Source organism: Erinaceus europaeus, chromosome 19 (assembly GCF_950295315.1).
Source record: "Erinaceus europaeus chromosome 19, mEriEur2.1, whole genome shotgun sequence".
In the NCBI taxonomy this organism is placed as follows: Eukaryota; Metazoa; Chordata; class Mammalia; order Eulipotyphla; family Erinaceidae; genus Erinaceus; species Erinaceus europaeus.
The window spans coordinates 18838958-18851766 of NC_080180.1; the positions used below are offsets into that span (position 1 = coordinate 18838958).

Genomic DNA, 12809 nt, shown 5'->3' on the forward strand with positions numbered 1-12809 from the left:
ATTGACTTGAGGTACAGGCAGAATTTCAACAAGACATTCGTCTTAAGTCTCTTTTATGATGGTTTTCCCAGGAAGCTTGATGAGTGGGGCTTACTGAATATTCAGCAGCATCTCAAGTATGCTGTAAGTCAGGAAGAGAACACAGCCGTTCACTGAGCGCATCATGGTGATGATGAGGAATTTATTTAAATGCCACTGAAATAATGTGCACTCTCTCTCTCTCTCTTTCTCACCACCCCTCCAGATGTCAAAAACCTTGAGAACTTCCAATTGGTAGAAGGTGTCAAGGAGCAAGTTAACGCCGCCCTGCTGGACTACACGATGTGCAACTACCCACAGCAGACAGAAAAATTTGGGCAACTACTCCTTCGGCTCCCTGAAATCCGGGCCATCAGCATGCAGGCTGAAGAATACCTCTACTACAAGCACCTGAATGGCGATGTGCCCTATAATAACCTCCTCATAGAAATGTTGCATGCAAAGAGAGCTTAAGTTACAACCCCTAGGAGCTCTGCTTTCAAAAAACAAGTAAGTCAGAGAGAGAGAGAGAGAGAGAGAGAGAGAGAGAGAGAGAGAAATTGGTGGGGAATGGGGGAAAAGAACAAGAAAGGGGGAAAACAAACCAACAAAATGCTCTGAGCTGCTCCAAGCAACACCAATTACAAACTGGGTTTCAAGATGCTGGATTTTAAAAAGGCATAATAATCGAATATGTAGTAGCAAGTAAGTGACACATCAGGGTATATGTATTGCAAACTGTGAATCAAAGGCTTCACACCCCCCAAAAGGATTCCATATAAAAGACATTGTGATGGAGTGGACTGAACTCACTGATGTAGATCTCTACCATGTCAGAATTAAAAGGGAAAACAAAACAGAATAACGCCTGTATATTTAAACAGATCTTCGCTGTGAAGAAAGTTAAGGACCAATCTGTTATTAGTTAGGCTTATACAGCAGGGGATTGGAACTTCCGGATTTCCTCCACTATACAGCTGAGAAAGCTGAACTGAAACCCTTCTCAACAATCATCAGCTGCACCTGTAATAACTTCAGCCTCCCTGCCCTCTTCCTTTCAAAGTCCCAACACTTCTGCCCTGGCACCTTGGAATCTGCCCATAGGACTTGTGCTCAGCCACACCCATGAATAGCTCCACCGACCAAATCATGAAAAAACCTAATTTCTGAATGGCTCTCTTAGACCTTGCAAACAGCTCATGAGAACAACCTATTCCTATGTTAACTTGCCATTTTGAATAAGTCCTGGTTTGTTTTGTCATGTATTCATAATGTTCAAAAACACAAAAGGAACAGGCAGTATCCCTCTTTTGATTATATATATATATATATATATTCATATGTATAAATAAACATTAACTAATATTAAGGGAAATGATTACCGATTTAAGGTAAATGCTCCCTAGAAAAATAAAGTAAGTTAGTTCTTATGTCTGCTATTATTACTGAAGGGTGACTTTGGCATTATTGGTTTTCATAACAAATTTCTGGCCAAACAGCTTGTTAAGGTATATTTGCCCATCCAAATTGTTCATATTAAAAATAAAACATTAGGCTTAGTTTGCTGGGATGTTAAGTAGTCAAAGTTCTAAGTATTTGAACACAGAACTGAAGCATGCTAAGCTATGGGGAAAAATCAACAACAAAACAAAGAAAGCAAATTGACTGACCAAAGGTCTGCACTTGTTATAACTGAACGTTCCCTAAACCTAAGAGTAGAGGCAGTGACTTTTATACATGATCTGGAAAGATCTTAAAGTAATTCAACTCTTTCCCTTTCCTTCCCACCCCCCCCCAAAAAAAAAGGTGGGGGTGAAGAGAATGATACTGACCTTTTCAAAGCCCTAGATTGCTGTAGAACAAATATTGGAGGACAAATAATTACAAAACAAACTCCCTCAACAGTATCAGTATTAAAAATGCAACATCACAACCGTGGATGTCTTGCCTTACTTCACAACTGAAAGGTAGCTGTGCAGATGTGCACCAACATTTGTCCAAAATAAAGTATTCACACTTTCAAGTCCAATGAAATCTAGCGTTTACATTCCTTCGGTCCTGGGAGGGTGGTGGTGGGAGAGGCCAGTGATATTTCAAAAAAGCTGTTGGAGTAATTTTCTTAGTGTTATTTTTCTGATTGGTAATTATTTTTTAACAGTACTTAATTATTGAATGTCGTGAGACACTAAAATCAAAAACAGGAATCTCATTTAGACTTTGGATTTCTTTGAGAATATCGGCAGCACAATCACTTGTAGAAACTGTAAAAAAAAAAATTAAAACTATCTCCTAGTCCCTTAATTTTTTCATAAATGTTTCTGGCTTTTGAATAGTTTATTTATATTGTATATGATAGTTTAAACTGTAGACAATTATGATGCTAATTTATTGTTCCTTGGTTTCACCTTTGTATAAGATATAACCAAGACTGAAGAAACCAAATATGTGTGTTTACTGTAGCATGTCTTCGAGTTAGTACACATAGTTCAGGGACATAGAAGGGTGTTAATGAATTGAGAATCATTCAGTTGATTAAATGTGTGTAAATCTTCATAATTCTTCCTGTAGTTTATTTAATATCTATTGTAAATTATGTGACTCGTAAAGCTTCCTCTTGTTTTCAAGTATGCTGATCAAGGGTGAACTCTTAACCTGGTTTTCCTTTCCAAACATTGTAAGTTGTATACCAAAGATATTAGTTATTACTTCTGTGTATACAAAGAGGGTTATTTTAATATTTTTATTGGTCACCTCTAATACTTGTCCCTGTGAAGGGTACACATTACCTAAGCCGGGTATCTGCTTCCCAAGTCAGTCTCAGTCCCCTGTGTCCTCTCCAAAGCTCAAAGGACAATGGAAATCGGATGATCAGACTCGATAATCCAAAGTGTGAAACAGAACAGCAGCATCCTTGCTCTCCAGCTTAAGGACCAAGTTGACTAGAAGAGATGGAGAAAGGAATGGTGCTGTCAACAATTCATAAGTCCTGTCCATCTTGCATGTGAACATTGGTGAAGATCATTATCAGGTCGTTAGGGACAGTTATTTAGAGGGTCTTTAACAATACAAAACAACTCAAACACATGAAATCTGAAAGTCCATGTTTCCTTATTTCAAGTATACAATCTTCCTTCCTGAATGTTACACCTACATGTCAAACCTAAAAGAAATTGTCAGTTACTGGTAGGTAGTTAACTTAGTAAATCACGCTGTGAGAAGTTAGAAAAGCAGGCAGCATGGTTCCATCCACACGTCAAGCACAGATGCAGATAGACAAGAACATGCCACAGTCAGTCTCATCCAAAATTGGCAGGTGAAATTTCTCTAGTGTTAATTGTGAACCCATTTGGAACCTTATCAATTCCAGGATACATTCATAAAATCAGACTTGCATATAAAGGCTTGTGGCTCAGCTGGTCTTTATAGTTGGTCGATGTTCGTGAGCACACACTCTGTAATGTCTGAATATTTGTATCACAGATCCGCAGCTACCTTGGATCTGAACCCATGCAATATTTCGTGTGTGAAGTCGGTTACTTGTTGACGTTTTCTTACTGTATCGGTGAAACACATATTGTCATGTCAGTTCTTGCCAGGAATTTTGCAACAAAAATGGATTTTTTTCCAGCATTTCAATAAATATTGATGTGCCCAGCCTGATCATTTTTAAAGGTTTCAATGCTGTTCTCATTCTATTAGAGAGGAAAACATCTAAGTAATCAAGGAGCTTGGCTAGGAATGGGGTCAAAAGAATACCACGTGAATAGATAACCTCTCTAGATATTTTCTGGATTGGTCCATTGTCTTAGTTGTATACTTGAAGCACTATATCCAATCTGTGAATCATATCTCTTCAGTGATGAAACATTTTACACAATTTGCTGTGACAACTGTCGGCTAAAAAGCAACATACCTAATATTTGTTTGACGTTTGCTGTGTGCTAATAACTATCAAATACTTTTAAAATCCAATCCTGGGTTGGGGAGAGAGTATAGGGGTTATGCAAAAAAAAAAAAAAAAAAATCCTGTGCCCTAGGTCCCACTTTAATCCCCACATTGCCATACACCAGAGCTGAGCAACTCCACAAGGTGTTACTACTCTCATGTTAACACTTCTTGGTTAGTGCTATTCTCTGGCCCCTCTAGGAAAGGCACTTGAACTCAGGGAGTAGCTCCTACAACACACTGTCTTTAGCTGACACTCAGAATGTGTTTCAAGGAGAAAAGATGTTAGAAAAAAGTAGCATCGAGATGGCCACTAAGCATACAAATATCAGTAATGAAGATGAAGCCCTTCTACATTTTCTGGAAGTAAGTCCTAAAGAGCAATATGCCTCTGCTCCAGAAATCAGCCTCCTGGAATCCCACTGAGCACTGGAAAAGTCTAAAACCACAAGATACCTGTAAAAATCCATTCTGAATAATGACAATAAGCAACAAGGACAACAAAAGGGGAAAAAAAATTAAAAAATAAATTTAAAAAAAGATCTTTTTAAAAAAACCCATTCTGAAAATTAGCAATCCCCTTGATCACACAATAATATAAGAGCCACAGAACACAAGTGCTTGTGAAATATGATCAGCCCTTGCCTTTCACAATCCCCCCTCCCCTTCCTCTAGGGTCTGGCCAAGATAAGCAAGAACCATTATTCCTCTGCTGAGCAGACACTGATCTTTTAGGATCCTCCTAAAAGTTACCAATGGAAGAAACAAAACATCACACTGAGGTGTATTAGCTTATGGAACTAAGCTTCCTTTGTTGCTATTCCTTCTCTATTATTTTTATTTATTTTTGCATCACCAGTGTCTTGCCACTCCAGGCTAACTTTTTCAGATAAAGAGACAGAGGACAGACACCACAGCACCAGTTTCCCCCGAAGGCAGCAGAGACTGGGCTCGAACCTGGGCTGTGCACATGGCAAAACAGGCACCCTCCCAGGTGAGCTACCCCAAGAGCCCCGAAACTAAGATTTTGAAATAGCAAATAGTGCTTTACAAATGCATCTCGGCTGCAGTCTCCTACTAGAACTTAGAAAATAGTAATTTTTGTGGCCATGGAGGGGTAGGTTGGCATGGAAAGTGAGGCTGGGGTGCTTGTGGACCTGGGTTTTATTCACAAGGCCACACATAATCTGGTCTCATAAAATATTTTTTTTATTTAAATTTTTAAAAAGTCACTTTTGAGGCCTGGAGGTGGTACACCCAGAAGCACACACATGCATAGGAACTCAGGTTCAAGGGGGGAGCTTGCAAGGAAACCCTGCAAGGAAGGAACTTTGTGGGTGACGAAACAGTGCCGTAGGTGTTTGTGTTTGGAGTGTGTGTGTGTGTGTGTGTGTGTGTGTATGTCCCTTTTTGTCTCTTCTCTCTCAATTTGTCTCATATATATATATATATATATATATATATTCATACTGAATGTAAATAGAATCTAAATATGGAAAAGCAGAATTTTATTTCTATTCCCCAAACCCTCTATTTTATTGAATAGGACAGGGAGAAATTGAGCTGGGAGGGGGAATTAGAGAGGGCATGAGAAAGCTAGACACGTGCAGACCTATTTCACTGCTCATGAAGCTTTACCCCTGCAGGTGGGAGCAGGGGCTCAAACCGGGTCCTTACACATGGCAACATGTGCACTCAATTGGTGGTGGCCTCTTGATCTACATATGTGTACACCCTGATAATCATCACATATTGAGCAAGCTACGGAGCATAAAAACTGTAATGTTTTTCCGACGATCATGCACAGTTCTGAGACAGGTAGATGCAGGTGGAGCTTCTTCCAGAGCTCGAACCACCAGTCTTCACAGATCATATTGTTAAGAGCAGAGACCCACCTCCACCCCTCACTTAAATTGAAACTTGCAAGCTGCGAAGTCCACCAGTGTGAGGCAGCCCTGCAGCAAGCACCAGTTCCGGCTGACGTGCATTGGATTGCTGCATTTGCTATTCACAGTAACTTTGAAGAGGGTTGTACTTCTAACTAAGTTTGACGTTCCATTTGAGGCCATCTCTGATGTATATTTTTATGAGAAACATGTGGAGAGTTTGTTCAACACAAGCCAGGTCACAAATGCTGTGACACTTAGTGATCCTGACATTTCCCTGGAATAATAGAGAGCAATTTTCCCAAGCGCCGAACAGGAAGTGTATAGTTTAGTCACTCAAAAATAAATACTCTTGCAATACTTGAACTGTTTCATGCAGGCATTTGTTTTATGTTAAGTTAGAAATTAATAATCCAGTGACTGATATCAGGCTGTGACTGGGAGTTCATTTGGAGAAAAGCTAGGGACCAGGCTATGAAGCATTGTGTGTTGAATTGTCGCTAGAAAGAGAGAAGAAAGTGTGGGTGTGATAGACTAATTTGACACTGAATAGTCAAGAAAGCCAGGGAGTGCAGGGTGCAGGGCCCTCTTCACCCCACTCCTGAGTGGATGCCAGAGTGGCTCAGGCCTCAGGCTGTCCAGGGAGATTCTGTGAGTCCCAGGACAGATTCTCAGGGACACTACGTCTGAGATTGTCCTCAGGGACACACATCAGAAAGTGCCAAGGAGAGATGAGAGTCGTTCTTCCAAGAAGACAAAAGACTTGACACTTCATTTAGATCTTTGTGGAATCATCAGTGATTCCTGTCCCACCTGAATCACCACTCTTATTTATTTAGACATTGGTGGGGCCCCACACATATGGGATTTCACTGCTTCTGGGTGATTTTTTCCAGAGAAAGAGAGAGAGAGAGGAAGAAATGCTACAGCAGCAGGGCTTCCTCTGGTGCCATAACATTTCCCATGTAGTACTGGGGCCTGAAGCTGGGTGGCACACACAGCCAGTCACACTCCCTGCCTGATGCACTGTCTCTCTGGCCCACAGATACACATCTTGAAATCTGACCCCAAACTCTTCTTCACATTAAGAAAATAAGTTCAGTCCTAACTGCTGAGCCCTCTAGAGCAGATGTCTACTACCCAATCCCTTGGGATCAGCCACAGTGTATACCTTGAGTCTCAAATAAGTGAGAATCTGGGATGGTGACCTTTACTGGCACAACATCTCAACAGGAAGCTGTAGCACAACACCCAGCTGCCAGCCCCAGTTGTTGGTCTAAATTCTGCTTCTAAGACCCCTTCTGTTTCATTGGTTTAATCCCCCCTGCTTAACACTGTACTCTATTTACATAACCACTGTTGACTAAGCACCGCCCTGCCTGCAGGACATTGGTTTAATCCTCACTGTTTTGCATGCTTTTTCCTTCTCCCCGCCCCCTATCCTACGTATGTCCTCTTCGGACCTGACTCTTCTGCCTCAGGATATATAAGGACAGGATTGTGATTAGAGATAGCTTAGATTGCGCTGCGTTCCACATGAATAAAGACTGAACTGTGTACCACTCAGCCATGAGTCCCTGGTCGTCTCTCTCTCCCGCCCGCGAAGCTAGCCCGACACCTGGTCATGTTACATCTTTCATTACCTGAATTAACTAAATTAAAATTAGCTTACCCTCATGCTCTCACTTAACAGGCTTAACTAATGGTTCCCCCCAATCTGCCACAAAAGTCACCCAAGAAATGTCTTGTGGGGGGGCGGGCAGTGGCACACAGGTTGAGCGTACATGTTACAGTGTGCAAGGACCCAGGTTCAAGCCCCCGGACACCACCTGCAGGGGGAAAGCCTTGTGAGTGGTGAAGCAGAGCTGCAGGTGTCTCTCTCCCTCTCTGTCTCCCTCTTCCCTCTTGATTTCTGACTGTCTCTATCCAATAAATGAATAAAGAAAATTTTAAAATGTTTACAAAAAAAAGAAAGAAAGAAAAGAAATATCTTGTGTGCTTTACCTGGTGAGACTCTGAAAGGCAAAGCAAGGACATGGGTGAAGAGAAAACGTCTCACACCTGCTACTTCTGCTCACATTCAGCTGCTGTTGTCCCAGTGACTAATGAAATCACTCTTGGGTGGGGGTGAGGGTGGCGGGAATCTTGTTCTAAGGCTTCCCCCCAAATAAACGAAAAACATAAAAGTTCTAAGTACTAGGTGGTGTCGCATCTAGTAGATTGCACAAGTCACCACACACAAGGACCTGGGTTCAAACCCCCAAGTCCCCACCTGCAGGGGGAGAGAGAGCTTCATGAGTGGTGAAGCAGTGCTACAGGTGTCTGTCTCTCTCCCTACCCCCCTTCCTCTCTCAATGTCTATTTATATCCAGTGAAATAAATAAATAAATAAATAAATAAATAAATAATAAAAAGCTCTGTACTGGAGGTGGGGTGAGAGTCTATCCATGAGTGTGGACACATGTACATTAATTGAGTCCTGTTGAACCCCCCCCCCCCGTATGTAGCCATGTAAGTGTTGTTTGAGTGTCAAATGTTCTGTGGCCATTGTGTGGCCTGGATTGCAGCCAAATTCCCTGGGCAGTGCTGGGCGGTGCTGGCTCACCTTCCTCAGCCCCCTTGAAGGAGCCTAGGGGTGAGAGAACTTGCCGTAGGTGGAAGAGGTAGCCTCGTACCCCCTCTGCCAGCTGCAGCCCAGAACACGGTGCTCTCCCCCGCCCCAGCCCTACTCCATGCCTCGTGTTGTGTGTGAACATAAAGGATGAGGAGAGAACAGTGACTGAGCCACTGGCAGTACTGGGTCCTTGTTTAGTTCAATTTTCTACTTCAGTTCTGACAAGCCTACGTGTGACCGCAAGAGTGCTGCGGCGGGTGAGAAAACCGTGGCTTAATTTCCTGACATTTCCTAAGGTCACACAGTTGGTAAGTGGCAAGGCAGGGAAGCAAACCCAGGGGGTGGGTGAGGCCACAAATTACCATGCACAAAGATCCGGGTTCAAGTCTTCAGTCTTCATCTGCAAGGGGGAAGATTCACAAGCAGTGAAGCAGGGCTGCAAGTGTTTCTGTTTTTCTCTCCCTATCTCCTTTTCCCCTCTCAATGTCTCTTTGTTCTATCAAATAATAATTTTTTAAAGGAAGCAAACCCAGCTCCATCTGCCCATAAGCATCTAAGCATTGAGCTCCCTTGCTACAGGTGAAAGCTGTGGAATAAGACATTGGAGGGACGGAGTGTGAAACTTCCTCTTGCTGACTCTTCCGTCTCATCACTGGACAGTCTGACTCTCTGGGATGAACCTTCTCCACGTTCTCAACTTCAGGTGTGATCGAGCTAAAGAAATGGTGAGAAAACCCATTATGAGCACATGGTATCACATCTTGAAAAATAATCATCTTGTGGCCAGGTGACAGTGCCCTTGGTAGAGCAGACTTTAAAAAAAAAATTATTTATAAAAAGGAAACACTGACAAAACCATAGGATAAGAGGGGTATAACTTCACACAATTCCCACCACCAGACCTACGTATCCCATCTCCTCCCCTGATAGCTTTCCTGTTCTTTAACCCTCTGGGAGTATGGCCCCAGGGTCATTATGGGATGCAGAAGGTAGAAGGTCTGGCTTCTGTTATTGCTTCCCCGCTGAACATGAGCGTTGACTGGTCAAGCCATACTCCTAGCCTGCCTTTCTCTTTCCCTAGTGGGGAAGGTCTGGAGAAGCAAAGCTCCAAGACACATTGGTGGGGTTGTCTGTCCAGGCAAGTCTGGTCACATCCTGCTAGTATCTGGGAACCTGGTGGCTGAAAAGAGAGTTAACATACAAAGTCAAACAAATTGTTGAACAATCATGGGCCTAAAGGCTGGAATAGTGCAGATGAAGTGTTGGGAGGTCCTCCATTTTGTAGATAGCTAGTAGGCATATTTTAGTTATATTTCAAAGGGCCTAGTGGTTTTTTTTTTTTTTTTTTTTTTGCCTGAGCCTGAAATCTGTCATGCAGGTGGATCCAAGTTATTGTCTGGGGAGATGATGTCATGGCTGAGAAAGGACCAAAAAGCTGGATCAGGGAAAAGAGTAGCTCCCTAATATGGGAAAGGGGTATAAATATTGTTGACTGTAAACCCCATCGATTTGATGTGATCTGAGGTCCATAATTAGCTTAGGAGCCTGTGTGACCTCTGCATCCCTCTAGATCTGACCTCATATTCTGTGGTCATAAGTAGGAACATTCCATGCTGCCCCAATATCAGGACCCATCTTCCCCAGGTGTAGCATAGAGTATGTTGTCCAGCCTCCCTTCGGAGAATGGAACATTCTCTACCATTGTTGCTCCAAGTTGAGGGCAAGGTCCTATGGGGTCCCACAGAGGGGTCTACTTTGTTGTTCCTGATAGAGATGACTGGTAACAATGGAGAGAGGGATTTATTTGAGTTCTAGGCCCATCAAGTCTGTTTGGGAATCTCAGGACTCTCTGATTAGGGCCCCAGCTGGTGGGTGGCCTGATAGTGACTAAAGAGTCATCGTTAAAGTATACCAGTCTCTTGCCATTACTCAGCTTCTGCAGTCCTTGCTTTGATAAGGTTAGCTTTGGAGTGAGTGAGAGAACTGTAACAGGAGGTAGGTGAGGAGGTTATCTAAGTCTAAGTGGACGCTATTTCATTATGAACTTGATACTGACTTACTATAGACTGTTGTGTATTTTTGCTTTCAGGTGTATATTTTGCCCTAATTTATGGATACATGTGAACATATGCTCTATCTAATGGGACCTGGCCTATATCTAGGTTTTGGGACTTTGTTAGGAAGTAAATCTCCTGCAATGGAATTAGAGAATACCATGAAAGGAGAGGTCTCACTCGAGTGATGAGGGTGTTGGCATTCCATGTCTAATGTCTCTGTACACAGTCTGAGGTGAAGCATGCTGAGATGGTACTCGTTGCATTGATTAGATTGGAATTGGTGGATAGAGCAGACTTTTTACAATGTGCAAGGACCTGTTCAAGCCCCAGGTCCCCACCTGCAAAGGGAAGGTTTTACAAGAAGTAAAACAAATCTGAAGGTGTCACTTTTTCTCTCTCCATTTCAACATTCCCCTCTCCTCTGAATTTCTATCTGTCTCTATTCAATAAATAAACTATTAGAAAATAAAAATAATCACCTTGTGGAAAAGAAATGGCTCAGCAGGGGAAAGGCAAGACTTATAAATATGAAGCAGAGGTTTGAACCCTAACAATGCACATGCCAGAGGACTATTCTGCTGTCTCTGTCACCCTTACAGAGAAATAAAGAAACATTTTCTGAAAGTAAGAGTAAAAATAATCACTGGGTTATAACTAAGCACAAAAGTTAAACTAATCCAGCTGAGTGGTTCCAGCCTTTATACTGTGTTCTCTTCACTTGGTTCTGTTTTGCTCCATATTAACGTGAAAAGAATTGGAAGAAGGTCCTGGTTTATTTCCATTTATTTTCTTTTTCAGTTTCTTATATTTGATAAGACTAAGAGAAATTCAGTGGGAAGAGGGAGACAGAGAAGGAGAAAGAGAGACACATGCAGCCCTGCTTCACCGCTCATGAAGATCCTCCCCTCCCCCATGAAGGTGAGGGTTTAGGGTTTGAACCTTAGTCCTTGTGCTTGGTAACATGTGCTCTACCATGGGCCATGCCCAGCCTATGTTTTCAGCCCTAAGATGCAGGCAAACTCTCTTGCCATGTTGGTGTCTGAAAAGTGACCAATGACCCAAGAGAATTTTGTGTTTGTTGCAGTTCATTTAAACGCTGGGCTCCATTTACAAAGCCCTCATGGGCTGAACAAACAAGTGATTTCTGAGAGATGAATAGTAAGAGCTAGGAAGATATGGGAGAGTCAAAGCCGGGGGGAAATAAAGAGCTCAGAAGACAAGGATCCCTTGGGGACAAAAGTGTGACCTCAGAGTATTAAGGTGTAAAAAATGAAAAGGAAGAGGTGTTGCTCTGAAAGAGAAAACACATAATCGAGGCTCAGCCGGGTAATATTGACTGTAATTCTCCCTCCCCACCCCTTATCCTCCATATTAAAGCGTGCGTTTCTCATTCATGTTTGTGGAAAACTTTGCAGCCAAATAAGGTCTGTGTGGATGAGAGTTGACGTAACATGACTTTATATATGTGGGGTTTTTAACCTCACTGCAGCGTCCTGCGAGCTTCCTGCATTTCTTTTCACAGGCTGCACTAGGAGCTGAGATGGTTCTCTGAGTCGAAAGAAGGGAGTTTCCACCCAACTTTGATTTATGAGGCACAAAGATGCCAAGTTCCTGTTTTTCAGGCAACACGGAAAATTTTCCCAAGTAGAATCTGATTTGCAACAAAGCCTGTAGCAGGTGCAGACAGAGATGAGGGAGGACCCAACCCAGACTGTGGTGGGGGGAGGCCTCCAAACTGAGACTAGGAGGGACTTCTGTCCACCGTTCCCTGCGATCACTCAGGGGTAGGGTAGGCAGGCCCGAGGCCTGCTGCCCTGTGTGATCCATTGGGGGAAACACTTATGCACCTCTCTGTTTGCTTCTGAGTCTTAAAGAGAATGGAGGGCGGTGTGGGATCTCCCTGTGTTCCCCATTAGGCCTCTCAGGAAGTCTCAGTGCCTGAGGGGGTGGGGTGGGGGGGAGTTACTGGCACAGGTAGGCAAGGTCTCTTGTGCCAGCCTCCGGGTTCCAGTATGGGTGTGGAGATAAGGGGTCTTACCTGTGATAGAATGTCCTAGACAAAAATCCCTGGCCCTGAGGTATTTTAGAATATTGGAGAATCCCAAGAATTTGATGGAAAGGGTGGCAAAGAGATACTAGCAAGGGACAGTAGGATGCAGAAATGATGATGCTGATGAAAGTCTTTTGCAGATGATGGAGTAGCATAATGAAAAAAAAAAAAAAAAAGACTTCCAACCTAAGGCTCCAAAGTCCCAGGTTCAGTCCCCAGCCCCACCATAAACCAGAGC

At 42.9% G+C, this 12809-nt stretch overlaps 1 protein-coding gene across 4 annotated transcripts in view; it reads left to right on the top strand.

Annotated features, from left to right (window-relative positions):
- Positions 1-3678, top strand: part of NR5A2 (nuclear receptor subfamily 5 group A member 2) — a 163948-nt gene extending 160270 nt beyond the window's left edge. For all 4 annotated transcript variants that reach the window (XM_060178509.1, XM_060178507.1, XM_060178506.1 and 1 more), the window contains one exon: positions 245-3678. In XM_060178509.1, coding sequence (XP_060034492.1) covers positions 245-492 — 248 coding nt within the window. In that variant the 3' untranslated portion in view covers positions 493-3678. The remainder of the gene's footprint in view (positions 1-244) is intronic.
- The last annotated feature ends 9131 nt before the right edge of the window (positions 3679-12809 follow it).